Consider the following 26926-nt stretch of genomic DNA (forward strand, 5'->3'; position numbering starts at 1 on the left):
TTTCAGTTTTATTATGACATATTATAAAAACATGTATCACATTATAGACTGTAACTTTTGATGCCAATATACAAATTATCATTATAAAAATTATACATGTAATATTATTGAATATGAATTTTAGTTATTGTAATTTAAGCTAGATATATTCATCATTTATAGTTTATTAGCTTAAATTTTAAATAAAATTATTAAATTTGTGAATTTTAGAACATTGATTAAATATTCCTTCATACTTAATACAAAAATTGTTCATTACATGTGTCTACATATTTATATATATATTATATGTATATGTAATATAAAAATAAATATTTAAAAATAAATTTTCAATGACATTATATAATATTACAATATACTATATTGTCGAAAATTTTTTGAAATTATTATGTAATTGATATTAAAAAAAAATAAGTAATAAAAAATAATTTAATATTAAATTTTAAAGACAAATTCTTTTTTTAAATTAAAAAAAGAATGAAAAATATTAAAAATAAGATCTATATCTATATATGTATAAAACGAATGAAACAAACTAAACAAATTTATAAACCAAATAAAAATGAAATTGATAAACAATTGTAACTATATTTAATAATTTATATATTAAAAATATATAATACATTAATGTATAAGATTTATTATTATCGCAAATATATTGTTCGAATATCCATGAGAATAGAGGATGAAAAGAAAAATTTGCAAATCTGCAGAATTTTGTTTGCATTTTTTGATATTCATCGATATCAAAGTAGTTGATCGATAAGGAAACTAAATGAAACAACAAAGTTTATTCTTATTACCGCGAGATGTCAGGAGTTTAGGATGCTACGAAGCGAGAAACGCCGCGCGCGGCTCGCATCGTTCATCAGAGTAAACACACAAGTACGATCTTGGACGACAGACACCTCGTGCACTGCCAATGGCAGATACTTAGTGACGAATGTGTTCAAACACGAAGAAATTAAGACACAACATCTTTTAAAACAAAGTGTTTATAAAGTCGATCGTGCAAAGGATCGGTAAAGAGTGATGATATGTGACGGGAATAGAGAGCGACGGTGAGGGCATCGTCAGTGAAGGTATTGTCAAGACGCTTAATGTGCGCGGTGCGGGCGCGTGGTACGCTCGAGGCGGCCACAAATGAAGAAGTGGGAAGTTACGGTGAGGGTGGTAGAGAGGGAAGATGTCGAGTGGCTCGGCCTCGAAACTCGTGAACGGTGAGAATAAGAAGGAGAACGTTCACGGGTACGAGTACGGGAACAGGAAAGAAAACGAGAGCGGCGCTGCTGGCAGCACTGGCTCTTCCATAGTTGCTCTTGCTGATGGTACTAGTAACGCTACTACTATTGTTACTATTGTCGACGCTGGTACTACTGGATCTAGTATTACTAGTGACAGCGGTAGTGGTAGTGGCTGTGGTAATGGTGGTAGTGGTTGTTCCACCAGTAGTGATAACGGTGACAGTGGTAGTAATAGCGGTGTCTGTGTTACCGGCTTGACCGCCGAGGGCGTCGTCGGCGTGGAATTTTACGACGTTAATTCCGATCTCAAGACACCTGAGAATCATGAAGATATACGCAATGAAAAAGATGTGAACTCGAGAACGGAATACAACGAAATTGAATTTCAAGATTCGTACACAAGAACGTGTATTGAGACGCCAATCGTCAATCTCACCACTACTACCACTACCACCACTACTACTACCACCACCATTACCATCATTGAGCACGACGATCGAACGACTACAACCGTTCCTACTCCTTATTACGAAGAAGACGAGGAAGAAGATAACGAGGAGGACGACGACAACATGGTCGCGGCGATGAACGAACACTTGTCTACCACGTCGGCGACTAGCGGCGTTCGAAGCAACACGGTCTCGACCACCACCACTGTTAATTCTGTTGTTAACCAGAATAACAATTGCTCCCGCAATGAATTCCAAAACGTTGACGAGGATGGTAAACCAGCCGCTGGAATACTTAGTTTTCCCTGTGATTTTGATCACATGTACGCCAGCATGACAGACAGTGGAGCTCCGGCAGCAGCTACTGCTACCTCTGCTCTTGGTGTCAGTCCTCTTCGAGGTAATGAACCACGTCAAAACGATCTCACAGAAGTCAAACATCTTAAGGAGCTCTTACTTCTTCATCTCGATTTGATTCAACAACAATCTGAGCAAATTGTCACCAAGGATAAACTCTTAGCAGCTTTGCGACAGGAAAATGAAACGGTACTTTTCTTTTCTTTTTGTGATCTCGCATTTGAGTGTTTGTAATTTTTCATTTGTTTCATATTAATTTTATTTATTTACTGTGTGAGATTTGTGAATGAGATGCATTCCAAAATACCCGCGTTTATACCTGTGTGTCAATATCTTTGCCCTTCCCTTTCTTTCAACTCTGTTTTCCCGGTTTTTATTCCTCCTTCTTTCATTGGTCAGTCAAACGTGAAGGTCAGATATAACGTTACCGTATGATGGCGCTGTTTTGTATAGAACCGTAACTTCGAAATAACGAGCACATTATACCTTCTGCTCATTTCTCGCGCGCAATCTGCCTTTGTGATGATGGTATTCTTACAGTGAAAAATGAAAAATTTTTAAATAAACAAATCTTTTCAAAGAATCAATGAAATTTCGCGATAAATTATTATTGATAATATTAATATTGTTACAATTTTGTGATATTTATCTGTATATATGTGATTAATTACTAAAATGATAATGCCTGGAATTCGAGAGGAAATTAAAACTCGACTGACCTATCGTTTGTTGACAGTAAATAAAAATATTTAAACAAATACTGCGTAATTTATCTCATTATTTATATTTTTGTATTTGTATTTATATGTGTAAATGAAATAACGAAAAAATTAATTTTATTTTCTTTATATATTTAAATTAATTTATAATTTTAATTATATTTTCGAATATATGAATGTGAAATGTGATGAATGAAATATTTATTATTGTTATTAATTAATCATTTTTATATTATAGTAGTATTAGTAAATATTTAAATTTATTATATTTTATAATTTTAAAAATAAATATGATTTTCAATATTAACATTGTAAAATTATACATAGAATTATTTTTATAAATAAATTTCTTAAAATTAAATTTAAGGAAGATTTATTAACAAGTATATATATTTATGTTATAGCTTAAATTGCGTTTGGAGCGTATGGATAGACGTGTAAATTTACAAAAACTCAGATCAGAAAACAATGAAAATTCTATTGTATCAGAACACATAGGAACATGTTCTTCTCCAACTATTAACTCTGTGAATGTGCCATCAACTAGTGAACTTCACAGGAACATTCAATCTGAAAACAATAATTCTCAATACAATGAAAGCTTTAAAATACGTTTAAATACTAGTGGTGGTATTACTACTGTCAAACAGGAACCAAATGATAATCAAAGTAAACACGAAACAAAAATAGAAACTGGTAATGATATTAGATTAGAGTGGGAAGAGAAAAAGAAAAGGAGAACAGATTCAACATCATTATCCAGTGGAAGTAAAAGAAAAAGAGGTATTTCATGTTCATCTACAATTAGTAATGATACATCTTCTACAGTACAAGATAAGACATTACTTCAAGAAAGCAACAGAAAAAGTGATAGGAAAGGAAAACCATTAACAAAAAAAGAATCTTTTCTTACTACAGAAGAACATTATTATACAGCTGTTGGAGATCTTAATTATACATTAAGTTTAAAGGAACCTAATTTAGTTGAAAGTGATACCTCACTAGAAGTTCCAAATTGGAGGATAAAAATATATACAAGCTGTTACACAATGGAAGGAACTGAAAATCTGGATGATGAAATTTTTAATAAAAGACATTTAAAATTAGAAAATGATGAAAGAAGAAGGAAAAGATGGGATGTACAAAGGATAAGGTTTGTATTGTATTATTAAAATAAAAAAAAAATAAAATATAGTAAAAATTTTTTTTTTCTAACTATTTTATATTAATATTTTAATTAAATTTATATTATAATTAATGATTAAATTAATTTTAATATATGTGAATTTTTATTTTTAGAGAACAGAGACACATTGAAAAATTGAAACAAAGACAAGAAAGACAGAATCATCAAGCAACATGTTATAATACAAATCATACTGGACCTTGTCCATCTACTGTTGAAGAAGAAACTGTATCATCGCTATGGCCTGATATAGAACAAATACAAAGTCTTCAAGTGGATTCCCAGTTACCTGTTACTGCATTTGGTGCTCCTATTCCTAGTTTTACGCCAAGGTAAATAAAAATATATTATTAATTATACTTTGTACTAATTTATTCCATTATTTTTAATTACAGTGAATTTTCTTTACCTTGGTCAAATATGTCACGATCGAACAGTCGTCGTCCAAAACGATCAACAGGTAGAAGAAAATCTACTAGAAGATAAACTTTTACAACAGTGGACAGGACTTTTTTTGTCTTATAATTTTTAATCTTTGTTATAAATATGCTCCCTCATACTTCTGTTTTTTTTTTCTCTTTTCTAAAATTATATTCTTTTTATTACATGAAATAGGAGCACCAAAGATATTTTTATTACCTTTTTTTTAAACAAAATTCAGGAAAGATGATAATTGATAGGAGTACCTACAACTTTTTTATTTCTTACATTCATTGATGTTTATCACTAATCAAAAAGTGTTGATCTTATAGTTTGTTTAAATCTATAAGATTCATTTTAATCATAAAACTGCAATTTCTTGCAATTTTATAGAAATGTTATTCATTTATTCGATTTTAATTGATATTTATTACATATGCTTATGAAACCTTATTCTTGGAACTGTACAAATCACAACAATTGATATAAATGTTCAGATTAAATGTATTTTTTTGCAATTAATTAGATATAAAATATAAATTTAATTGAACATGTAAGAAAAGGATAAAATATATAAAAAATATAAAGAAAGAACTATTCAAGATAATCTTATATTATATGTATGAGTAAATAATACAATCTTTAAATTTTTTGTAGCCCCTTTTCTTTAATTTCAAGTTTAAAATTAATTGATACTGATAAACATGTTCTAAAATTATAACAAAAATACTAATAATACTAAAGATATATTTATTGTATGATTTATTTATTATTATGATTTAGAATATTCATATTAATGATGAAAATAGATGGCATGTGACTAAATTTTATAAAAATTATGCTCATATTGGACCAAATTTTTTAATTTTAATTAACATTAATTAATTTTACAAGAAAAGTTTCAAATTAGTATTCAAGTATGAAAACATTTTGAACTATTACAGTTTTTATTTCAATAAGTAATGTATGCATTCAGTAAATTATTTTATTTATAATACATCCTGTGTATCCATTTTTATAATTTAATAAACATAAATGACATTGTTATTTATAAAAAATTATGAAACATTTATATATATATATACATGTAAGAATTGTCTTCCAAAAATATTAAAAATTATATAGTTTTATACAAAAATTTCGAAATTGTCAAAGTGATATATCTGGATTTTTTAAAAAATCTTAAAAATAATGTAATTGCATATATATAAAATTTTTTTTTATTTAAAATGTAAAAATTATAAAAGAAAAATCCATTGTCACAGATAATTTAGAAATGAAAGATACAAAAGATTATATGTTGTATTAATTTAAAATATATAAAACATTATTTCTCTTTTTTTCTTTTTTTTTAATTTCATATATATATATGAGATATATATATATATATGTATATATGAAATTTAAATTTTGATCCAAAATATAAATTAATATTACATAATAAATTTATTTAGTAACTATTACAATAAATGTTACAATTAAAAGAACACAGCTACTGATAAATAATTAGTAGCATGTATTTATATTTCTTAAAACAATAAATTATTTATTTTTTAATTAAAACAAAAGGAAAGGGGTTACAATATTAAATTGGAAATATTAAAATTAATTTAATTTTTTAATTATGAAGTAGTTACTTGATATTATCAAATTTATTATTAATTAAATTATTAACATTCATTATTTACTATAGATAATAATTTCTAAATTACTGTTTTCTTAATATTTTTTATTTTATTTTTTTTTCTAAATTCAGCTACTTATATTCACTTATAATTTAAAAAAAAAAATTTTAAATGAAATGGATTAAGTTTTTATTTATGTAAATATTTAATTATATTATTTTATTTGATACATGACAAGCGACGAGGTACTCAATTCAACCGTCCATAAAAAATGTCAGTATTTCATAAAGCGAAATGCTCGACGTTAAAATACGGTGAATATAGCAATTATAACTTGTAAATAAAGAAAAAACATCTTTCCAATTAAACATAGGATTTTTATTTACTATTTTATTTATAGTAGTGTGTACTACTGATAAATAGATATTAAATGATCATATTTTGTTTACAATAAACAGAATAAGCACTTGTAGCATCTTTTAAATATTTTAAGGACATTAGCATAGAATTCTTTACGTTATGTTCTCGTTAATTCGATTTTATGTATTGGAAGTTTATTTAGATATACCAAAGATGTAAAATAATATAATTTTCTATCATAAAACATACATATATGTATTATATTTTCATAGAAACAAAAAATTTATATATAATTATCAAATGTTTCTTTTATAAATTATTATTTGAGATAATATAAATTCTTTTTTTTTTTTTAATTATTTGAACTATAATTATGAGAAAAAATTTAATGTTAAATTTTACGTCCTTCTTGTTATAATAAATATAAAAATAATATAAAAAATTGCATAAAGTATTTCAAAACTTTGTGATATAATTCGAATTAACGAGATTGTGACAGTATACATTGTACATGTGTATATACATATATATGTATACATATATATATATATATATATATATATATATATATATGTTTTCCTTATTTTGTGTGTGTATATATGTATATGTACTACATATCGTACGCACGCAAGTACATGTAAAATGTATGTGATTTTAATAGGATCAATGTACATGTATATAAAATGATTCATTTATTTTGATCATAAACACACTTCCGTCTCTTCTAAAACAGAGAAAAGTTATAAAAAAGAAGTTGTTTAGTTCAGCGTAATAATTTTTCAAAATCGCAGTTTTCGATGATTACGCATTTTATGCATTTGTATAGATAAAGTAAACTTGATATATATGATGCATTTTTTAAAGATAAGAATTGTAATAAGTTAAGTAATTAAATAACTAAGAAATATATTTTTTTATAACTTTATTATGTTGGATATATAACAAGCGTAAAATTTTTAGAAATTCCATAAATTTTATAAACTAATCTTATTACGATAATAAAAATTTCTTTTTTGAACTAGACAACTTTTTTTATTTTTTATTTTTTTATAGTATTAAGCTATCAAAATAAATGAATCAATTACATAAGGGCATGAGTGAGTGTATGCGCGTTTTGCAAAATATATTTATTATATCGTGTACTATATATAAATATATTATATCATAGTACAGATATTATTGTTCTGTATACAGGTCGTTTCATAAATAACAGATCATTTTTTTAAGAATCTGAAATTTTATTATAATATATATATATATATATATAATATGTAACAATATAATTTTCAGCTATTATAGAATCAAAGAAACATTTGCATTCTAAATATATTTCAATCATGTACATATACGCGAATCTGTTTGTTTTTAAATAAAACAATGTAATATAAAATGGTAAAAATAAACAGAGTAAAAGAGATAAAAAAAAAAAAAAAAGTACGATTTATGAAATATTTATGAAATGACCTGTATCTAATAAAAATTATAATTTAGAGATAAGAAATATAAAATAAATAAAATTATTTCGTACAAAAACATCTCGACAAATGTTAAAGATTAATTATCCTTAAAAACAGATCTTAATTTTTAATAAATGTCAGATGGCGCACATTGTGATGTATAACTTTGTACATAAATCAAAATTTCATTACGACACGATATTGATATTGATAATTTTTTTAATCAGATATGATGAAATTTCTTTTCAAATCGTAGCAAAAAAGGAAAAAAGAAAAATTAAAAACACTTTCTGTGTACAATGGATGGTCCCGACTCGTCGTACTCTTGTTTCGAGATCCACATTTGCTGGAACGTACTTAAGCTGGCCAAGATCGAACCACCGATCCAGACCGAGTATTTCCTTTCCGGAGGCGCGATTATCTTGATTTTCATTGTGGATGGAGCCAGTGCCGTTATTTCCTTTTGCATCCTGTCCGCAATACCCGGATACATGGTGGTACCGCCCGATAGAACTGAATTCGCATACAAATCCTTACGAATATCAACATCGCATTTCATAATTGAATTATAAGTTGTTTCATGTATCCCGCATGATTCCATGCCGAGGAAGCTTGGCTGAAACATTGCTTCTGGGCAACGGAAACGTTCGTTTCCGATAGTGATCACCTAAAATTAATCTTAATTAATTCGCCAATTTAAAGAACATTTTTAGAAGTTATATCAAAAAATACTTAATTTTTAAATATATATTTTTAATTGTATAATAAATTTATTATAAACGTAGATAGATGGGGGAAAAATCATGAATGATGTATAAGTTAAAATTACCTGACCATCTGGTAATTCATAGCTTTTTTCCAAAGCACTTGAACCAGCAGCCGTAGCCATTTCTTGCTGAAAGTCCAAAGCCACATAACACAATTTTTCTTTAATATCTCGAACGATTTCACGCTCTGCGGTAGTGGTAAAAGAATATCCTCTTTCCGTTAGAATTTTCATAAGATAATCCGTTAAATCACGACCAGCCAAATCCATACGTAAAATTGCATGCGGCAATGCATATCCTGGATCAAATAGAATTTTTCATTGTATTTGAAATGATAAGATTAATGTATGTATTCATTCTTTAAACAAAAAAATTGTATAAAAATTTACAAGAATTTTGATAGAAATATTAAACTTTAAAATAATCATTAAAAAAATAATTTTTATATTGCAATATTTTAACAAAAAATTTGTAAGAAAAATGTTTACTATATTTGTAAATAAGATAAATTTTTTTCTCAATTTTTTCTCAATTTTTATTTAAATTAAAAAATAAAAATTGAATAAAATTTGGATGATTAAATATTTCAAATAAAAAAAATAAAGAATAATATTTTCGTGTAGTATGTAAAAATATCTCTATAAGTTGCGATAAAAAGTTACACGATGTTAATTATAAAAATATATAATTTTTGTAACAAAAATAATCATAATTTTTTTAATATCATAAAGGAAAGTAAATTAATATAAAAATTTACAATAAAAATTATGTACTATATTAGTAAAAAGTATTAATCTTATAATATAAATTATATGAATTTTAAACAAAAGAATGTGATTCGAAAAAAATAATTTTTTGATTGAAATGGTAAATAAAACGGCACGTACCCTCGTAAATTGGTACTGTGTGTGAAACTCCATCTCCGCTATCTAGAACAATGCCTGTAGTGCGTCCTGAAGCGTAAAGCGATAAAACAGCTTGTATGGCGACATACATTGCTGGAGAATTAAAAGTTTCAAACATAATTTGTGTCATCTTCTCTCGATTAGCTTTAGGATTCAAAGGAGCTTCAGTCAGAAGAACGGGGTGTTCTTCCGGAGCAATCCTTAACTCATTATAGAATGTATGATGCCATATTTTTTCCATATCATCCCAATTTGTTACAATACCATGTTCAATTGGATATTTAACTGTTAAAACACCTCTTTTACTTTGTGCTTCATCTCCCACATAACTATCCTTTTGTCCCATACCAACCATAATTCCCTATTATAATTATTTTTATTGTTTTCAGAATAAAAATATTTAATTTTTCAAATTAAAAAAAAAATAATAAATATTAATTTTTCCTTGTAAATTTTTTATAAATTTAAATATTGAATTTTTATTATATCGAATTTTTAAAATTTAAAAATTGTATAATTTGATAATATTAAAAATATTTTTAATTATAAATTATGATAAAAATGCAATTATTTTATAATTATATATATACAAAGAAAAATTATTTATGAACTTGATAAATTCTTGTTAATTTTCAGAAAAATGAATAAAATTAAATTAATATTTTATATAAATAAATTAATGAATAATTAAATTTATTAATTATTAATCATTAATTATAAATTTTACCTGATATCTAGGTCTTCCAACAATAGAAGGGAATACAGCACGTGGAGCATCATCTCCTGCAAATCCTGCCTTACACATGCCTGATCCATTATCTACTACTAAAGCTGCTACGTCGTCATCACACATTTTAAATAAAAAATTATTTTACTTGTATACAAAAAGATTAAAGTTGGTTGCCAAAAATAGGAAAAGGCTTTTTTGACTAGATTTTGCACTATCTCGACAGTACATTAACTTCTTTAATATTGTTTCTGCTGAAGAATGGAGCTCCTTTATATTGATACCCCCTCTTTTTATACTACCTCTATGCATTCATGCCTATATATTAAATAGTTTCTAACACTTCAATGAATTAGTATATGTACAAGTTAATGTAATGAGGTAATTTTCGTACATTGCATTTCTATAATTCTCAATAAATATCATTGATATTTAAATCTAAATGTTATCATTTATTTTATTATTTATATTTTTATTGATAATAAATTTGTTAATATAATTTAATTTAAAATTTGAATAATAATTTTATTAATAATGCAATATTTCTGACATATAACAGTAATATTTAATATAAAAGTTGAAATAAATACTTTATGATAGAATTTAATTGGTTTTTTATTAGTTTTTTTACATGCCAATTAAGATTGTTACTAAAGTTCATACAGACTTTATAAGAAGTAGAGCATACAAGGTATTTCCGCGTCTTTTTAGCAATGTTAAATTTTGTTAACTAAAATAATTTAGATTACTCCATTTGTATTCATGAACAAGTAGTAAATTACAATTTATCAATGAAAGTGAAAACCACCTTCTATTTTATTAAATATATATGTGAAGAATTACAAAATTAAATAAAGTCTATACATAGAAAATTTATTAAAGAAAGAAAAAAATTTTTCTTCTTTGTATATAAATTTTTAATTGTATTTAAAAAAAATGTTTTATATACATAAATGTTTATTTTTATTTTAATTTTATTTTATTTTAGTTAATTATATTTATAGAAAATGGAAATTTCAGTTTACTAAGTCTTCCAGAATTAACGCATTTTAGAGATTCACTGTTCCATAGAATAATCGCTATGCAGAATCTCGTTATAATCGGTGTATTACATTCCTTAATTAACTGTTCGACTAATCCTCATAATTAGGCCGTGAAATTAAGTATCTAATTTGAATTAGTTGTATATTCTATTTTTAATCGTTTCTTTTGGACTGTAAAAATGATAAAAGAATATAATATTAAATTTATTATAAATTGCAAATATTAAATATAAATATTTTTAATTCATTTCAAAGATAGACATTGTATAGGTAAATAAATAAATAAATTTATTTTTTGTCATTTTTCTTATTCTTTTAAAAATTCTTTGTCGAATTAACTAATTTTAAATTACTATATTTACAAATGAAATTATAGCTATGATTATTTAGTTTTAATCTACATTTTTTATTTATCCTAAAGATATCCAATTTCTTTCATTCTTGTTTGGAAATATTTTTCTAAAGCATTAGCACATCGATAATATTCAGTATCAGGAGTGTTATATAAACGACAATTAGTAAAAATTCTTGTCATATCTGCAATAAATAATCTTCTTGTAACATAATATCTAGCTTTTAATCGTTCAGTCATAGTTTTGAGATCTGAAAAATATAAAAATATAAATTATTAAAAATTTCATTTTTATTATTTATTTTTATTATTAATAATGATTAATAATAATTTGAATTCTCATTATATTTACCCATTGGATATATAATATGATCATAATAATCTGGCACATCATTTTTATCCACAGGCTTTAAAAATGGCCATGCTGTACTGTGGTTTTTTACACTATTTAAAACATTTTTTAATGCATTATATAAAGAATCTGTGATATCTAAGCATGCTTCCATTGGTTCTGGTCCTTGAGTTCCTTTAGCCACTCCTCTTGTTCTTGTCTGAGCATAATTTTTCCAACCAGTTTCACAAATACCAGGAATAGACTCTACTGGAATTCCTCTAACACCTTCTTTGAAACATGTTAAACCAGGATGGACTTTTTGTATTTCCTGTTGTCTTTGATGAATTAGCTTTTTAATAATTTCTTTTTGTTTTCGTATAACAGTCGTGAATTCAGTATATATAATTTTTGCATTTAATTCACAATGCATTAATGTTGCACCCTCATAATCCTTAATATATCCTTGATATATCGATCGAGATAATTTTATATCTTTACTAAATCCTTGTTTTTTGAAATATCCAATTGCAAATTCATCCGCAAATGTAAGAAAATGTAATATATTATTTTTTGTATGATAATCTTTAAGCATGTTCATTAAGTGTGTACCATAGCCTTTAACTTGTTCTTCACTGGTAAGAGCACAAAATACTATTTCTGTAAAACCTTGAGTGGGAAACATTCGAAAACAGATACCACCAATTGGTCGACCATCTTTTATTAGGACTAATGTTTTATGCTTTCTATAAATAAAGAAAATATTATAAAAAAATGTAATAAAAAAATATACTTATTCTATTATATAATATACTAACGGGTCAAAAACTAATTGAGATATATATTCTTTTGGCATTTTAGGTAATTGATGGCTAAATACATTATGTAATCCAATTAACAAAAGCATTGATTGCTTAGAAACTGGTTGTGTTAAACTGTTTCCAACTACATGAAATTCTATAATCTTTCTGCTTTCTTCAATTTTAGCAGTTTCATCTCGTGGAGGATTTGGTGGAAATACTGCATCAGGTCCACACATATAATTAGGATCATTAATGGTTGCAACAATTTCAGCAACTGTTTCTTCTGATAAATCTTCAAAAATTTCTTCATTTTTTCTTCTTTTTACATCTGAACGACCTTCAGAATGTGATCTTTTTTCGTGAATCTTTTTTATACCAGGACTTATATTAATTGTTGTATAATTATCTTTATCATTTGGTGGAACAGTGACTTTTTCAAATTCACCTGTTCTTCTTGTTTGATTTGCTTTTGATTCCAAAGCAGATTGTAAATAAGTAGGAGGTATTTGTTTATAATCAGGATCCCAAATTGGTGAATTATCAGAATAAATTTCTGTTTCTAACATTGATAAGAATCTAAAAAATTAAATCAAATAAATATATTATATGCTGCATTAATTAATGAAATAATATGAAACAAAAATGAAAAGTTTTATATACTTAGGAAAATGTGTTAATACTATTACTCTTTTTTCTGGTGCCAATTTATCTCGCTCACTATGACATTTATCTAATAATTGTCTAGAAACAGGCTTAAAAACAGCCTGAACAAATGTTCGTCCAAAAACTAGAGATGTATCATAATGAGGTAATGAGTCACAAAATGCCGGTATATGACAGAACACAAGCCAACGAGTATGATTGATTTTATATGCAGGAGCTTCCTCTGCACTGATTGTACCTCTCCTAGCACTAAGAGGATCAAAGTTCCAATGATTTAAGCAATGTAAAAACATCTTTGCCATATCACACATAGCTTGCATATCTCTTTGTGGTAAATGACCATATTTGTAAGCAACAAAATTCATTACTGCTTTTGCAATACTAGGTCGTTCAAAAGGTGGTTGTCCTAAAGGACCTTCTATTACAGGTTTAGTCATAGATTGTATACATTTTCTCAAAAGTTTATATAAATAGAAATAAACCTTTTTTGTATCAGGATCTTCTTCTTTTTGTAATCCTAGAAAAATATTATCAGCATCTATGACCATACATAATAATTTATTGATTTCTTCTTCTGATTGATTAGTTAAATGTGAAACGTGATTTTCTAAAACATGTTTACAACTTTTACAAGGATCAAAAAAATTTATAACAGGTTGTTGTGAATCATTTTTAGATTTAGTTATTATTTGAGAATTCTTCCATCCAATACACTTGCAATCATCAACTTTACATACACTATATGTTGCAATTTTTAATATTTTTTTCATTTGTGGTAAATTTAACATTTGTTGCTTTCTTTGTTGTATTCTTTGCAGATTATTTTGTCGGCTACTTTGTTCCTGAGATCTGGCAGTATTTGGTTCTCTACTATTTCCTGCATGTTGTGATGTACTAGTTACACCATTTTCTTCTAATGATTGTAATGTTAAGTTACGATTTCCTTCTTCTGTTGTCATATTTTTGCTAAATAAAAAATAAGAAAAATAATTTAAAATTTATTTAAGAAAATACATAATTATTTATAATACATAAATTTTTATAATATATAAAATTAAAAATCTAAAAATATAATAATGCAGGAAACTTACAAGAATAAACTACAAGAATAACCTTGTAAATATATTTAGAAGATTAATAGTATAATACTATTTTTGAATAAATTAACACTAACATAATATTATATGTATAATTAAAGAAAAATTTTATAAAATTGGTGATATATTTATAGTATAATATATGATTTTCAATATTTATTTATATTACCATAAATAAGTATAAAAGATTAAGAATCGTAGTAAATTAAATTGAATATGATGCCATAGTGCCATCTATCCCACAAATAGTAAATTAATTCTCTCGTTCATTCAATATCTAACAAGGTTCTAAAGATCTCTGATTGTAAGTACAATTAACTTTTATGTTAAATGTAATATGTAAATTTTTTTGTTATAAAATATTCTAAATCTTCTAAATATTATTTAACACAATTACAATTTGATTTAATTGTTCGAATATGCAATTTCTATGAAATTTTAATTACATGTTTTGATTATATGATTCGTGCTCGATAAGTCACGAGTAAAAACGTTTTCGTACCTTTTCGTCTTACAATATCGGTCTTATCTTATATTATTTTTTGCAGAATTCTTAAGGTACTTATTATATCATAATTATCAAATATTCATAGTACACATTATATTTTATTTTAAAATATAAATAATTTAAGTTTATAAAATTTTTAGAATAATAAGTTGATCATATTTAGGTTTTGATTGCGTGTCAGTTCAATATTGTATCAAAAGAGATTTATAAGTATAACTGTATTGTTGTTATATTTATTGTATAATAAATTATAACGAAGAAAATATTTCATAAATATACTGATTAGAAAAATTATGGCTACTTGGGATGGTTCTTACTCAGGACCAGATGATCAAAATTGTTACGTTTATCCCGATCAGAATGTTTCTGGAACTACAACAAGAAACTGGACATTATTTCCTAATAATATAAATAATGATTATTTACAACCTAATCACGAGTTTTATGTACAAAATGAACCTATATTTGAACAAAATAATCCAAATACTTTCTATCAATCAAATACAAATGTCATGTCAAATTTATTGACCACAACCACTTATCATGATCATGTAACAAATTCTGTAAGTAATACAGAAGTATTAAATAATCAAGAATATTTTCCAAATGTCGATTCTCAGCAATGTTATATATATGAAAACAATTGGAATTCTGATTATGATTTATTAAAGAATAAGATAAAACATGATTCTATAAAAAGAATTAAAAAGACTTCAAGTAACATAACAAATCATTCAAAATTACATGTTATGGCACAAGAATTTGTACCAAATAATAAAGAAGATGATGATAGAAAGAAAAATAATGAATTATTAAATACAAAATCTATTAATGATTCAGATGTTTGTATTAAAGAAAATAACAAAAAATCAAATAAATATTTCTTTTGTAATGCAAATAGACATGAAAAAAAATATAATAACAAAAGAAGTTCTAATTATAAACCTAAAGAAGGACAACAAGATCAATGTTATAAAAGAAATACAAATACCAATTCTTATCCACAACAAATGAAGACACCTTATAAATTTCTAGGTAATAAATACTTTACCAACAAATATTATTCAGGAAAATCTCAAATAAATTCAAAATATGTAAATGAAGATGCATCAGATAAACGTACAATGAATAACAATGATGCTTGTAATAGTAAAAAAGATTCTATTACAAATTTAAGTAAAAGAGAAAGAGAATCATCTTTAAATATAAATAAAAATAAAAATTTATCAAATGAAGACAATGATGAAAGATCTATTATTGCTGATAATATACAGTCTAATGATATATCACAATCTAATAATCTAATTAAGGAATTAACTTACTATAATTCTGGCTTAAAACAAACTTATAATAATCACAAAAGTATAAGAAAATATAATGATAGATATAATAGAGAGGAAAATTATAAAGAAAAGCAATTTCAATATCAAGGATATAGTAGAGAAAATTATTATAAAGAAGATAAATTTAAAGTAAAAAGCCAAATATGTAACAATGGAGAATATAATGAATATAAAGAAAATTTTAGTGAGGAAACTGGATTAGAAACAAAGGAAGTAAAAGAAAAAAGACATAATTACCAAGGATATAGTGGATTTAAAGAACATAATAAAGAAAGTAAAATGGAAATTTTTAAAGAAAAAGATAAAAATAAACATTATGTATTTGGAAATAAAGAAAAAGGAAATGAACATTGGCGAAATAAAAGAGAAATTAGTGAAAGAAATAATATCCAAAAACGAGGACAAAATAAAAGATCACCAATTGGTATGTATATAAATTAAACTTTAATATATTATATATTATGCTTTTAACATAATTATTTTGTTATATAGATGATGATGCAAGTCAAAGAGAAAGATTAACAGAGCAGCTGAATAGAGGGCAATTGGAATGTTTAGTATGTTGTGAATATATTAAACAAAATGATTATATTTGGTCATGTTCTAATTGCTATCATGTTCTACACTTAAAATGTATTAAAAAATGGGCAAAATCATCGCAAGCTGGTAATTAATTAATAATTATAATTAATAATATAATAATTATACATAAATAACTATAAATAATTAATATGAATACAATTATAAATAATTGTTTATATTGCTATAGAAAATGGATGGAGATGCCCAGCATGTCAAAATGTTAATTTAATAATTCCTGAAGATTACTTTTGTTTTTGTGGTAAAACAAAAGCACCTGAATGGAATCGTAGAGATGTTGCACATTCCTGTGGTGAAATTTGTGGTAGAATGTTGTCAAAAAATAATTGTCCTCATAAATGCACTCTTTTATGTCATCCAGGATCTTGTCCACAATGCACTGCAATGGTAGCAAAATATTGTGGCTGTGGTAAAACTTTGCAAACAGTGCAATGTAGTGTTCATAAATTATTATTGTGTGATTCCATATGTGATAAGAATTTAAATTGTGGCAGACATAAATGTCAAAAGAAATGTCATCATGGAGAATGTGCAAATTGTGAAGAAACAATAACACAAAGTATGTTTTTTTAACTGTAATTTAATATTAATTAAAATTAATTAAACTAAACATTTAATTCTGATGATAAATTTAATTTTCAGAATGTTTTTGTGGTAAAAATACAAGAGAAATAACTTGTGAAAATAATATTTCGCTTACATATTCTTGTGAAACAGTTTGTGGTAAATTATTAGAATGCGGCAATCATACTTGTACAAAATTATGTCATGCAGATGCTTGTGAATCTTGTTCTTTAATTCCTGAGAAAATTACAACTTGCTGTTGTGGACAAACACCATTAACAGATAAAAGACAAAGTTGTTTAGATCCAATTCCTGTATGTGAAAAAATATGTTCGAAAAATTTAAAGTGTGGACAACCTAGTAAGTAGTTTAAATTAGAAATACTATACATATTTCATATTATTAAGATAAGAAAATTATAAGAAATTGTAATATATTATTTGTAGATAATCCTCATAAATGTAAAGCAAGATGTCATGAAGGAGATTGTCCTGTTTGTGATTTATCTACAGACGTTAAATGTCGTTGCGGAAATATGGATAGAGAAATAGCTTGTAAAGATTTAATATCAAAAGCTGATGATGCAAGATGTGAAAAAAAATGTATAAAGAAAAGATCTTGTGGCAAGCACAAATGTAATCAATTATGTTGTATAGAAATAGAACATATTTGTCCATTAATTTGTTCTAAAACTTTAAGTTGTGGTAGACATAAATGTGAACAAAGGTGTCATAAAGGTATTAAATTATAGACAAATTTCACAATTAATTAAAAAAGTTTAAAATAGTTTGTAATGAAAAGAAAAAATAATATATAATAGATTGATATATATTATTAAGTCAACTTTGAACTATTATTGTGTATAAAAAATTAAAGTAATATAATATATTTTAATATAGGGAGATGTCAACCTTGCTGGCGTAGTAGTTTTGATGAATTATATTGTGAATGTGGATCTTCAGTGATATATCCTCCTGTTCCATGTGGAACACGAAGACCTGTATGTGATAAACCTTGTTCTCGCCAGCATTCTTGTGGACATGAAGTATTGCATAATTGTCATAGTGAAATAACTTGCCCACCTTGTACTGTTCTCACTCAAAGATGGTGTCATGGTAAACACGAATTACGAAAAGCTGTGCCATGTCATGTTAATGAAATTTCATGTGGTTTATCATGTAATAAACCCATATCTTGTGGTCGACATAAATGTATTACTATTTGTCATCCTGGACCATGTGAAAAACCAGGACAACAGTGTTCTCAGCCTTGCACTACTTTAAGAGAAATGTGTGGACATATTTGTGCTGCTCCATGTCATGAGGGTAAATGTCCAGATACACCTTGTAAGGAAATGGTTAAGGTAATTATTTAAATTTGTTTAAAAAAAAAAGATTTATTATTTATTTGTATGCTAAAATATAATGAATTTTTATATATTATAAAATTGATATATTGATAAAAATCATTTTCTACAGGTGACATGTCAATGTGGACATAGAACTATGTTTCGTGTTTGTGCCGAAAATTCTAAAGAATATCAAAGAATAGCAAGTAGTATATTAGCTAGTAAAATGGCTGATATGCAACTAGGTCATTCTATTAATTTAGAAGAAGTATTTGGTCAAGGAGTAAAGAAACAAAATCAGTTAAAAACTTTAGAATGTAATGATGAATGTAAAATAATAGAACGGAATAGAAGATTGGCATTAGGTTTACAAATTATAAATCCAGATTTAAGTGGAAAATTAATGCCTAGATATAGTGATTTTATGAAACAATGGGCTAAGAAAGATCCGCATTTTTGTCAAATGGTTCATGAAAAATTAACAGAGTTGGTTCAATTAGCAAAGATTTCTAAACAAAAATCACGCAGTTATTCTTTTGACAGCATGAATAAAGATAAACGTCATTTCATTCATGAGTCTTGTGAACATTTTGGTTGCGAAAGTCAGGCATATGATCAGGAGCCAAAAAGAAATGTTGTTGCAACTGCTGTAAAAGATAAAGTAATTTCTTTATAATATTTAAACCATAAAATTATATTAATTTCACAAATTAATTTCCTGATTTTATAATTATAGTGTTGGTTACCTAGTTATAGTTTATTAGAAATTGTACAACGAGAAAATGGTCAAAGAAAAGTTCCAGGTCCAATGTTAAATACTACAAAAACTGATGGATCTGTGAAGTAAGTAATATATATGTTATTTAAAACAAAAATTAAATAAATGAGTATTATAAATATTAAAATATCATATCATAATCTTCTAATTACTTTCTTCTTTTTCAGAACAATATTATCACTGCCTGCAAAAAAAACTCAAAAACCAGACACACCATCAAGCATAAAAACATCAGAACCAGAAATAGATTATTTTGATTATCAAGGTTAAGATTACTATCTCTGTATTATGTAAAATGTAAGTAATATAAGTGATGCAATTAATGTCATATTAGATAAAAATGTGTTGTTAAATATATAATTGATTAATTAAACATTTTAATAACATTTATTCTTTATAAAAATATATAACATTATTATAATATTATTGTTTAAATTAATGCTGTTCAATTTATGAGAAATGCGAATTTGTGCGACTTTTTATTTCCTTCTATGTATATTATCATCTTCTATCAAAAGATAGAAGAAGTTCAAAAACAAATTATCAAATTAAATATAACTAAATGTAACTTTTTCTTTTTTCTTTTTAAAAATAAAAAATAAAATTATTTACAAAACATAAATAAAAAATACTTTGGTAATTATATAGTATTGTCTCATTAGCTATTTTCAGCAAGAAAAAACTATTGGAAAAAATCTAATTTGAATGGAAGCAATGAGAGAACAAATGATGGGTATTTTATTGTATTGTAAAATAGAATTGTTATTTGTTTTTCTATTTCATTTCTACTATTTTTTTGCAAAGAGAAATTTTTATGATAATTTACTGAAACATAACATTGCTATGACGATAATACAAATGATTTCTACTAAGTATTAAAATGTATAGAATCAAAGTAAATTACAGAGTTATAAATATTAAAAAATAAAATAAAATTGTTATAATAAAAATTATTTTAATTTAATAATACAGTTTTTCATTCTCATTAAATTTAATAATCATTAATTTTTAATATTGTTATAAAAAAATATTTTAATAATTACAAGAAAAGTATAATAAAATATATATATATATTTTTATAAAATAATGATTAAAAAAAAATTAATCTAAATTGCTTATAATTTTTACTCATTTATTTTTAAGATTATTGAAATATATAGAAAATATAAACATAAAAAAGAAAAATATTTTCTGATTAATGATTCTTATTTTTGTTTATAATTTTTTGGGGAAAAAGTTAGTATATACAAATTAATTATTGCAATAATTTTATAATGATACTATGAATATAATTTTATTGTTATCAAAAATTATATAATAAGGATTTATTTAAAATCTAAGGAAAAGGATTTTTGATGAAAATTATTGCTATATTTGATTTGAATATTATTAATTAAAGAGAAATATATATAACTTAAATAATTTTATTGAAATTTTTTTATTTTTTTTTTTATTCTAATTTTTTATTTTTGTAGATCATTTAAATTTTAATAAAGATACAATTTGATTTTATCTAAATACATATATAATATTTATTACATTTCATAAAATTTTCAGAGAAATAGTTTATAAAGAAGTAATCTCTACATTGTATTTAAATTATCTTAAATTTTTATTATTATGTAATTATTCATTTAATTTTGTATGACAATTTTTTATTTAATAATCTGACATTCATTGATAAAAATAGTAGTTTATTGTATACTATCATCTCAAACAGTATTCATCAATTCAATTAAAATATTATTTGTTATTGTACGTACATTGAAGTGTATATAAATATTAATTTATATGAATAATTTTAAAAGATTAATTTATATAAATTAATCTTTGTAAACATTTTATATTGATAACACAAGTATTTGGCACATTAAACATTTATCTATGTTTTTCCTAAACAAATAGTGAGACATTTCATGCTTGTGTAAGTATAATTATTTACATTATATTTTATGCATTTTTTTCATGATAATATGATATTAATAATTTGAATATATTTAATTCTTCAAATCTAAATTTTAATAATGTAAATAACATTAAAAAAATAATCATTTTAATATATGATGAAAATCTTCTGACTTAATATAATATTTCACATATTAAAATTTCATATGTATAAATTACACACATTCTCTCTCTTTCTGTTTCTCACATATATCAGTATACAAAATATACAAAAGTACTATTTTTATTAAAATGATGAAATTATATCATTTTGACAAATAATTTCAATATTTTACAGTAATTGATATTATTATATAAGAATATAAAAATATATTAATATAAAATATTTATAATTTTAATATAAAAGTAATGAATAATTTTCCAACAATTGTCAGATCATAAAAATTATTTTAAAAAAACTTAATATTCTTATACACAAGGATTTATGAAAAATTAAATAACAAATAACATTTTTACAAACTAGTAATGAAATCCAGTCTCTTATCTCATAAGGTAGTTTGTTATATTGTTATATTGTAACTTGACACTTACATAAGCGTAAAATGGCCTCCTATTCTAGACACAAATTGTATATCACATGTAGGATCACAACACTGTTACAATTTGCATTTGTAGAGAGATTAATTACATATCAATTACATATTAATTATAAAGATTTTTTGAACATTTAGTAGTAGGGCACTTCAAAGTTGAATTGATATTATTATTGTTTATCAATTGGTGCAGTAGACATAGAGTAAAAATTTTTTACTTATGAGTGGTTTATCTACTATTACAATATTTTTTTATATACAGATTTTAGGTTTTATTTTTTTTAGGAAAGTTTAATTCTTTTGTAAAGATACTATTATTCTATTTTGATATAAAACATTTTATCTTTGTTTTAAAAAAGAAGAAATTAAAAATATTATCAAAATAATTTAAAAATTTAAAAGTATTTAAAAATTAATTTAATTTGAAAAATAGAAACATTTTTTAATTAATAAAATATATTCTTTAGAAGAATATTTTCTGTAAAATTTGTAAAATTTTTTTAAAAATTTACTTTTATATATAATTTTTGTTAGAACACATATTTATTCAGTTTAAAATAGTATATTGATCTATTGCTATATTCATTTAAATAATATTTTAATTAATTATTTAATTATTTTTAATTTTTTGTAATTAAAATTATTATTTAATTATATTTTATTAAATTTAAATTTAAGAAAAAAATTTTTTATATTTCATATAATAGAATTATATATTTCATGTTTTTTTTATTAATCATAAAGATTGTAAAGATTTTAATAATTATAAAAATAATATAATAAATATTTTTTTGTAAATTGTAGAGTAACAATTTAAATAAAATTTAATATTTTAAAAATATTTAAAAATATTTTAAAAATATTTGTTTTGGCATTTCAATTCTTTGATTTTTGATTTAGTAATATATTGCTTCAAATGTAAGGATTATTACCTCTTTTCATATGTAAATTATAATTAGGGTAACTGCTTAAATATTGATGTCGTGGGCTTACTGATGGTTGCTTGGTAATACTTGCCATTGCCCAACCCATAATCAATTCTAAACTTCTGCAAAAAGTTTGAAACATAAACCAGGGCCATGGTTTAGGATACTGTGTAATAGTTGGTTCTGATCCATATTTCACAGTCTCAGCTAAAAGTCCTAAATTAAAAAAAAAATTTCTAAAAATATTTTTTTATTTATTATTATATATAATAAACTTAAATAATAATTATATATTTTATATTAAATTACCGTATGGTCCAAAAATACGTGCTACATCTGTAATACATAAAATGATCCCTAAAATCGCGGTTATATATGTTACATTCAATACTTTTTGAATTTGTGATCTTCTAATTGCCGCAGTATTTGCTTCTAACACATGTAAAGGAGTATCGGATTTGGTTCTATTTACGTATGCAATATGATTTAATATTGAATGAAGTGTGAAATCATTATTCTGAAAATAAATATTCAATTATTAAAATAATATAATAGAAATTTATTGGAATAAGAATATTAAATTTCGTAAATTGTACATAGTATAATTTTTTAAATATATTTTTTAAATATAATTAAGCTAATTATATTAGAAATACCGCAACTTTTCCGTCAACTTTAATATTTTCAGGAAGCAAATTAGTCTCAACAGTTATATCTTCAATATCTTTTTTTTCTTTTTCATTTTTCCAAGATAAATTTTTTTTTCGTAATTTTCCATCATTATCTTTATCTTTACTTTTTTCTGCCATTAGAGCTGCTTTTTCATTACAATCAGGTTGATCCGAATCAGATTCAGATTTTTCATGTATTTCTATTTTTTCAGGAACTATATTACGACTATGAGTTGGACTTCTACTCAAGCTTCTAATGCTAATATCACTACTTCGACGATTTAAATCTAATGGCTTAACTTGAACGAATTCCGAATTACGTCGAAAAGAAATATCAGAATTTCTACGTAGTTCGGCTCTGGAAATAAAACTGCTAACATCTGAATTACGTCTCGAACCTGAAATGTAATTTAAATATGGATTTATATATATATATATATATAACTCAATGCTTTAAGTTTTATCTACCTGTAGGACTTAAATCTACTACTCTTGGCAATTTATGATCAGTTGGTGGTAACATTCGTCTAGGTGTTCTATTTCCAAAATCGCTATTTCTTTTCAATTTAGCAGCAAATTGAGAACTTCTATTCTTTTCATGTGAAAAATCAGAACATCGTCTTAAATCTCTTATACTACCTAAAGGTGTAACATTTTCAGAATATCTTCGATACATTCTATCCGGAGATCGTCTTCTATCAATATCAGGTGAATTTTTAGGGCTAAAGTCAGAATTACGTCGACTATCGATTGAAAAACCATCCTCTTCATTTATGAATTTAACACTACATTCTGAATTTCTACGAGAAGATTTAGACATTTCACTATCTTGTCTACTAGCAACAGAACTTCTACGACTTGGACTGGATACTGTTATTATAGGTAAATTAGTTGTTGATGGCGTAGGTGTCGGAGGTCTAACATATACTTCTGGTACTGTTGATATAGGAATAGTTTTCTCTTCTTGAGATGACATACTTTTACAAGGAGATTTATCACAATCTTTTAGGATTTGTTCTTCTTTTTCAGATTTCGTAATTCCATCTATGATATTAAAATAAGAAAATTTTTTAAATTCAACATTTATGATTGTATATTTTTATCTTTACCTTTAGAATTTTTATTCTCATTTGTAAAAGTTGCAGATTCTGTTATTTCTCCATCTTTAATTTTAGAATTGAACAAAGTAGGTACTAAAGCAGCAGCAACAGATGATGCCAAATTATTATAAGGAGCTAACATTGCTAATTGCATAATACCTAAAACAATACTTAATATAGAATTAATATGACTTCTTTATATCCATAGTTTTAAATAAAAATAATTTATATGTATAAACAAACCTTTCTGATGTGTATTGGAATCTCTCATTAACATACTATTTGGTACAGTTTGCAGCAAATGAATTAACTTATATCCTGCATGTAGGAATATTAAATACAAAAGAATACTCCAGATAAGGAACACTATTTGGACTACATATTTTACCATATAACAATTGTGAGAGATAAGAGCAATATCACTAGCAATTATGAAAAAAAAATGTCCTGTTATGATTAAACTAAGACAAGATTCTTTCTGAATCTTTTCTGGACCAAATTTGAGCTAAAATTTATTTATTAAAATTTATTAATATAAAATCATTCTTAATTAATATTTAATTTTTATTATAACATTAAAATTACCTGAGTTAATTGTAAAAATGCCAATTGTATAAGACTAAAAGCAGATGTTATACATGGAAATCCAATATCCCACACTATAGATCCAATAATTTTGGGCATAATATCTTTAAGATTGTATGGATCTATAAAAAGACATGCTGCTCTTGATGCTCCAAATATACATAAAAACATATTTATTGTAGACATAAAAGGCCGACTTGATATAAGGGATCTTTTAAAAAAAATATAAAATATTTATATATTTTTGTGATGTTATATCATTAGAATAAAATATAATTTCATATATACCTTAAGTGTAAAATAGATAAAAATGTATAAAATGCAAGTACAAAAAAAAGACAGGCAAAACCATACATATGTAAAAAAAAAATCCATTTTAATTCTTGATTTATTGATACCAATGATGGAGTAATGATTAATAATTTATCTAAAATTGAAGGTGTTGATAAATTTGAAATACAATTTTGTCCAGATAGTGATGTTGATGATATATTCATACCTATTGGTAAAATGAAAATAATTGAATTATTATTTAATAAAATATGTACAATAATTATAAAATTATCAACTTTACATAATGATTATAAAATCAGCAATTTTTTTTTATTATAACTCAATGTTTACTATAGCAAATTATTTGTATATTTTAAATAATAATATAAAACTATAAATTATAGAATCACTAAATAAAAAAAAATTAAAAATATAAAAAAAAACTGACCACGGGTCCAATTACTCAGCTTATCCATAATCTTTAGATTGATATTCACAGCACATCACTAACTTTTTTCAAATGTTTAAAATGCAATAATGGACAATCAAATTTTTTTTTTAATTCGAGCGAGCAACTTATCGTAATAACGAACTTTGAAATGTGACTGCAGCAACAGGCTTTACTTATAGCAGTCCGATTAGCATCCCTTCTCTAATTCGCGAACACAATTCCATCCGTTTCTCTCACCCTCTCGCTAGAAATATTGATTTTAGACAAAGGATGATTGGGGGGAGAATTCAGACCATCCTAAGCTTTACGCTTGTTCATTATTTATCTTTAAAATATAAATAGAACATTGCTAAATTTATAAAATTAATTCTGTCTTATTGCTTATTATTATCATTATAATCGTATATTACTATTTAACAATTTTTTACATTTTTCAAATTTAAATTATTTTTAAATTATAAAATTATTTTTTTATTTTAAAAATTTATTTATTAATTTATATATTGAAATATTTTTTTTATATAGTTCATTAATTAAAATTTAAAAATATTAAAATTGATTTAAAACTTAAATAAGTTTGCTAAAGATATTAATAATTATAAAAATAATTGTAATTCAAATTTTTATTATTAATGACATTGTTTATATTATTTCATATTCTTATATAGTATATTATTAATTATTAAATAGATTAAAAGACAATAGTACAAATGAATCATTCTTTATTACAATATTAAATTTATATTATTTTTATCAATTAAATTTTTAAATATAAT

The 26926-nt window shown here is 24.4% G+C and overlaps 5 protein-coding genes across 14 annotated transcripts; 2 read left to right on the plus strand and 3 right to left on the minus strand.

Annotated features, from left to right (window-relative positions):
- Positions 1–722: 722 nt before the first annotated feature.
- LOC409423 (male-specific lethal 1 homolog) lies at positions 723–4905 on the plus strand. Of its 2 annotated transcripts, XM_026445772.1 has the most exons (5): positions 726–1220; positions 1387–2239; positions 3174–3922; positions 4069–4287; positions 4351–4904. In XM_026445772.1, the coding sequence occupies exons 1-5, from the start codon at positions 1144–1146 to the stop codon at positions 4439–4441; spliced, it is 1989 nt and encodes a 662-aa protein (XP_026301557.1). In that variant the 5' UTR covers positions 726–1143; the 3' UTR covers positions 4442–4904. The 2 variants fall into 2 exon arrangements, with proteins under 2 accessions (XP_392937.2, XP_026301557.1); XM_392937.7 differs by having other exon boundaries at positions 723–2239; positions 4351–4905.
- A 2930-nt stretch (positions 4906–7835) lies between these two features.
- Positions 7836–10365, minus strand: LOC552637 (actin, clone 403-like). The gene is made up of 4 exons (XM_625012.4): positions 10217–10365; positions 9472–9850; positions 8647–8882; positions 7836–8484 (listed from the first exon to the last, which is right to left on the minus strand). Exons 1-4 carry the CDS (start codon positions 10340–10342, stop codon positions 8095–8097), a joined length of 1131 nt encoding a protein of 376 aa, XP_625015.1. The 5' UTR covers positions 10343–10365; the 3' UTR covers positions 7836–8094.
- An 807-nt stretch (positions 10366–11172) lies between these two features.
- Positions 11173–14693, minus strand: KAT2A (K(lysine) acetyltransferase 2A). Of its 4 annotated transcripts, XM_006557682.3 has the most exons (6): positions 14675–14693; positions 13406–14374; positions 12761–13321; positions 11964–12688; positions 11661–11862; positions 11173–11430 (listed from the first exon to the last, which is right to left on the minus strand). In XM_006557682.3, exons 2-5 carry the CDS (start codon positions 14365–14367, stop codon positions 11675–11677), a joined length of 2436 nt encoding a protein of 811 aa, XP_006557745.2. In that variant the 5' UTR covers positions 14368–14374; positions 14675–14693; the 3' UTR covers positions 11173–11430; positions 11661–11674. The 4 variants fall into 4 exon arrangements, with proteins under 4 accessions (XP_006557745.2, XP_016772396.1, XP_026301489.1 ...); XM_016916907.1 differs by lacking the exon at positions 11173–11430 and having other exon boundaries at positions 11551–11862; positions 14675–14692; XM_026445704.1 differs by lacking the exons at positions 11173–11430; positions 14675–14693 and adding an exon at positions 14500–14639 and having other exon boundaries at positions 11551–11862.
- A 49-nt stretch (positions 14694–14742) lies between these two features.
- On the plus strand, positions 14743–20019 carry LOC412455 (protein shuttle craft). Of its 3 annotated transcripts, none has more exons than XM_016917114.2 (10): positions 14743–14809; positions 15177–16780; positions 16849–17022; positions 17126–17515; positions 17599–17880; positions 17967–18257; positions 18420–18883; positions 18999–19529; positions 19605–19711; positions 19814–20019. In XM_016917114.2, the coding sequence occupies exons 2-10, from the start codon at positions 15307–15309 to the stop codon at positions 19914–19916; spliced, it is 3816 nt and encodes a 1271-aa protein (XP_016772603.2). In that variant the 5' UTR covers positions 14743–14809; positions 15177–15306; the 3' UTR covers positions 19917–20019. The 3 variants fall into 3 exon arrangements, with proteins under 3 accessions (XP_016772603.2, XP_006557792.2, XP_026301494.1); XM_006557729.3 differs by having other exon boundaries at positions 14795–15063; XM_026445709.1 differs by lacking the exon at positions 14743–14809 and having other exon boundaries at positions 15163–16780.
- A 3013-nt stretch (positions 20020–23032) lies between these two features.
- On the minus strand, positions 23033–26542 carry LOC412943. Of its 4 annotated transcripts, none has more exons than XM_006557731.3 (9): positions 26148–26541; positions 25715–25853; positions 25427–25637; positions 25085–25346; positions 24851–25000; positions 24210–24785; positions 23727–24139; positions 23380–23587; positions 23033–23286 (listed from the first exon to the last, which is right to left on the minus strand). In XM_006557731.3, the coding sequence occupies exons 1-9, from the start codon at positions 26173–26175 to the stop codon at positions 23057–23059; spliced, it is 2217 nt and encodes a 738-aa protein (XP_006557794.1). In that variant the 5' UTR covers positions 26176–26541; the 3' UTR covers positions 23033–23056. The 4 variants fall into 4 exon arrangements, with proteins under 4 accessions (XP_006557794.1, XP_016772609.1, XP_396394.3 ...); XM_016917120.2 differs by having other exon boundaries at positions 23733–24139; positions 25715–25925; XM_396394.7 differs by having other exon boundaries at positions 25715–25925; positions 26148–26540.
- Between the last annotated feature and the right edge of the window lie 384 nt (positions 26543–26926).

Source organism: Apis mellifera, linkage group LG16, assembly GCF_003254395.2.
Source record: "Apis mellifera strain DH4 linkage group LG16, Amel_HAv3.1, whole genome shotgun sequence".
Taxonomy (NCBI): domain Eukaryota; kingdom Metazoa; phylum Arthropoda; class Insecta; order Hymenoptera; family Apidae; genus Apis; species Apis mellifera.

Coding starts and splice junctions, on each gene's coding strand:
- LOC409423 (XM_392937.7), top strand. CDS start 1,187: ATGTCGAGTGGCTCGGCCTCGAAACTCGTGAACGGTGAGAATAAGAAG. Junction 2,240..3,173: donor TGCGACAGGAAAATGAAACG/GTACTTTTCTTT, acceptor TTTATGTTATAG/CTTAAATTGCGTTTGGAGCG. Junction 3,923..4,068: donor TGGGATGTACAAAGGATAAG/GTTTGTATTGTA, acceptor TTTTATTTTTAG/AGAACAGAGACACATTGAAA.
- LOC412455 (XM_016917114.2), top strand. CDS start 15,307: ATGGCTACTTGGGATGGTTCTTACTCAGGACCAGATGATCAAAATTGT. Junction 16,781..16,848: donor AAATAAAAGATCACCAATTG/GTATGTATATAA, acceptor TTTGTTATATAG/ATGATGATGCAAGTCAAAGA. Junction 17,516..17,598: donor TGAAGAAACAATAACACAAA/GTATGTTTTTTT, acceptor TTTAATTTTCAG/AATGTTTTTGTGGTAAAAAT.
- LOC412943 (XM_396394.7), bottom strand. CDS start 26,175: ATGGATAAGCTGAGTAATTGGACCCGTG. Junction 25,926..26,147: donor GCTGAGTAATTGGACCCGTG/GTCAGTTTTTTT, acceptor TTTTACCAATAG/GTATGAATATATCATCAACA. Junction 23,588..23,726: donor AAGTTGACGGAAAAGTTGCG/GTATTTCTAATA, acceptor ATTTATTTTCAG/AATAATGATTTCACACTTCA.
- KAT2A (XM_006557682.3), bottom strand. CDS start 14,367: ATGACAACAGAAGAAGGAAATCGTAACTTAACATTACAATCATTAGAA. Junction 13,322..13,405: donor GTATTAACACATTTTCCTAA/GTATATAAAACT, acceptor TTAATTTTTTAG/ATTCTTATCAATGTTAGAAA. Junction 11,863..11,963: donor TCATATTATATATCCAATGG/GTAAATATAATG, acceptor TATATTTTTCAG/ATCTCAAAACTATGACTGAA.
- LOC552637 (XM_625012.4), bottom strand. CDS start 10,342: ATGTGTGATGACGACGTAGCAGCTTTAGTAGTAGATAATGGATCAGGC. Junction 9,851..10,216: donor TTGGAAGACCTAGATATCAG/GTAAAATTTATA, acceptor TAATTATAATAG/GGAATTATGGTTGGTATGGG. Junction 8,883..9,471: donor CACAGTACCAATTTACGAGG/GTACGTGCCGTT, acceptor TATTTGATCCAG/GATATGCATTGCCGCATGCA.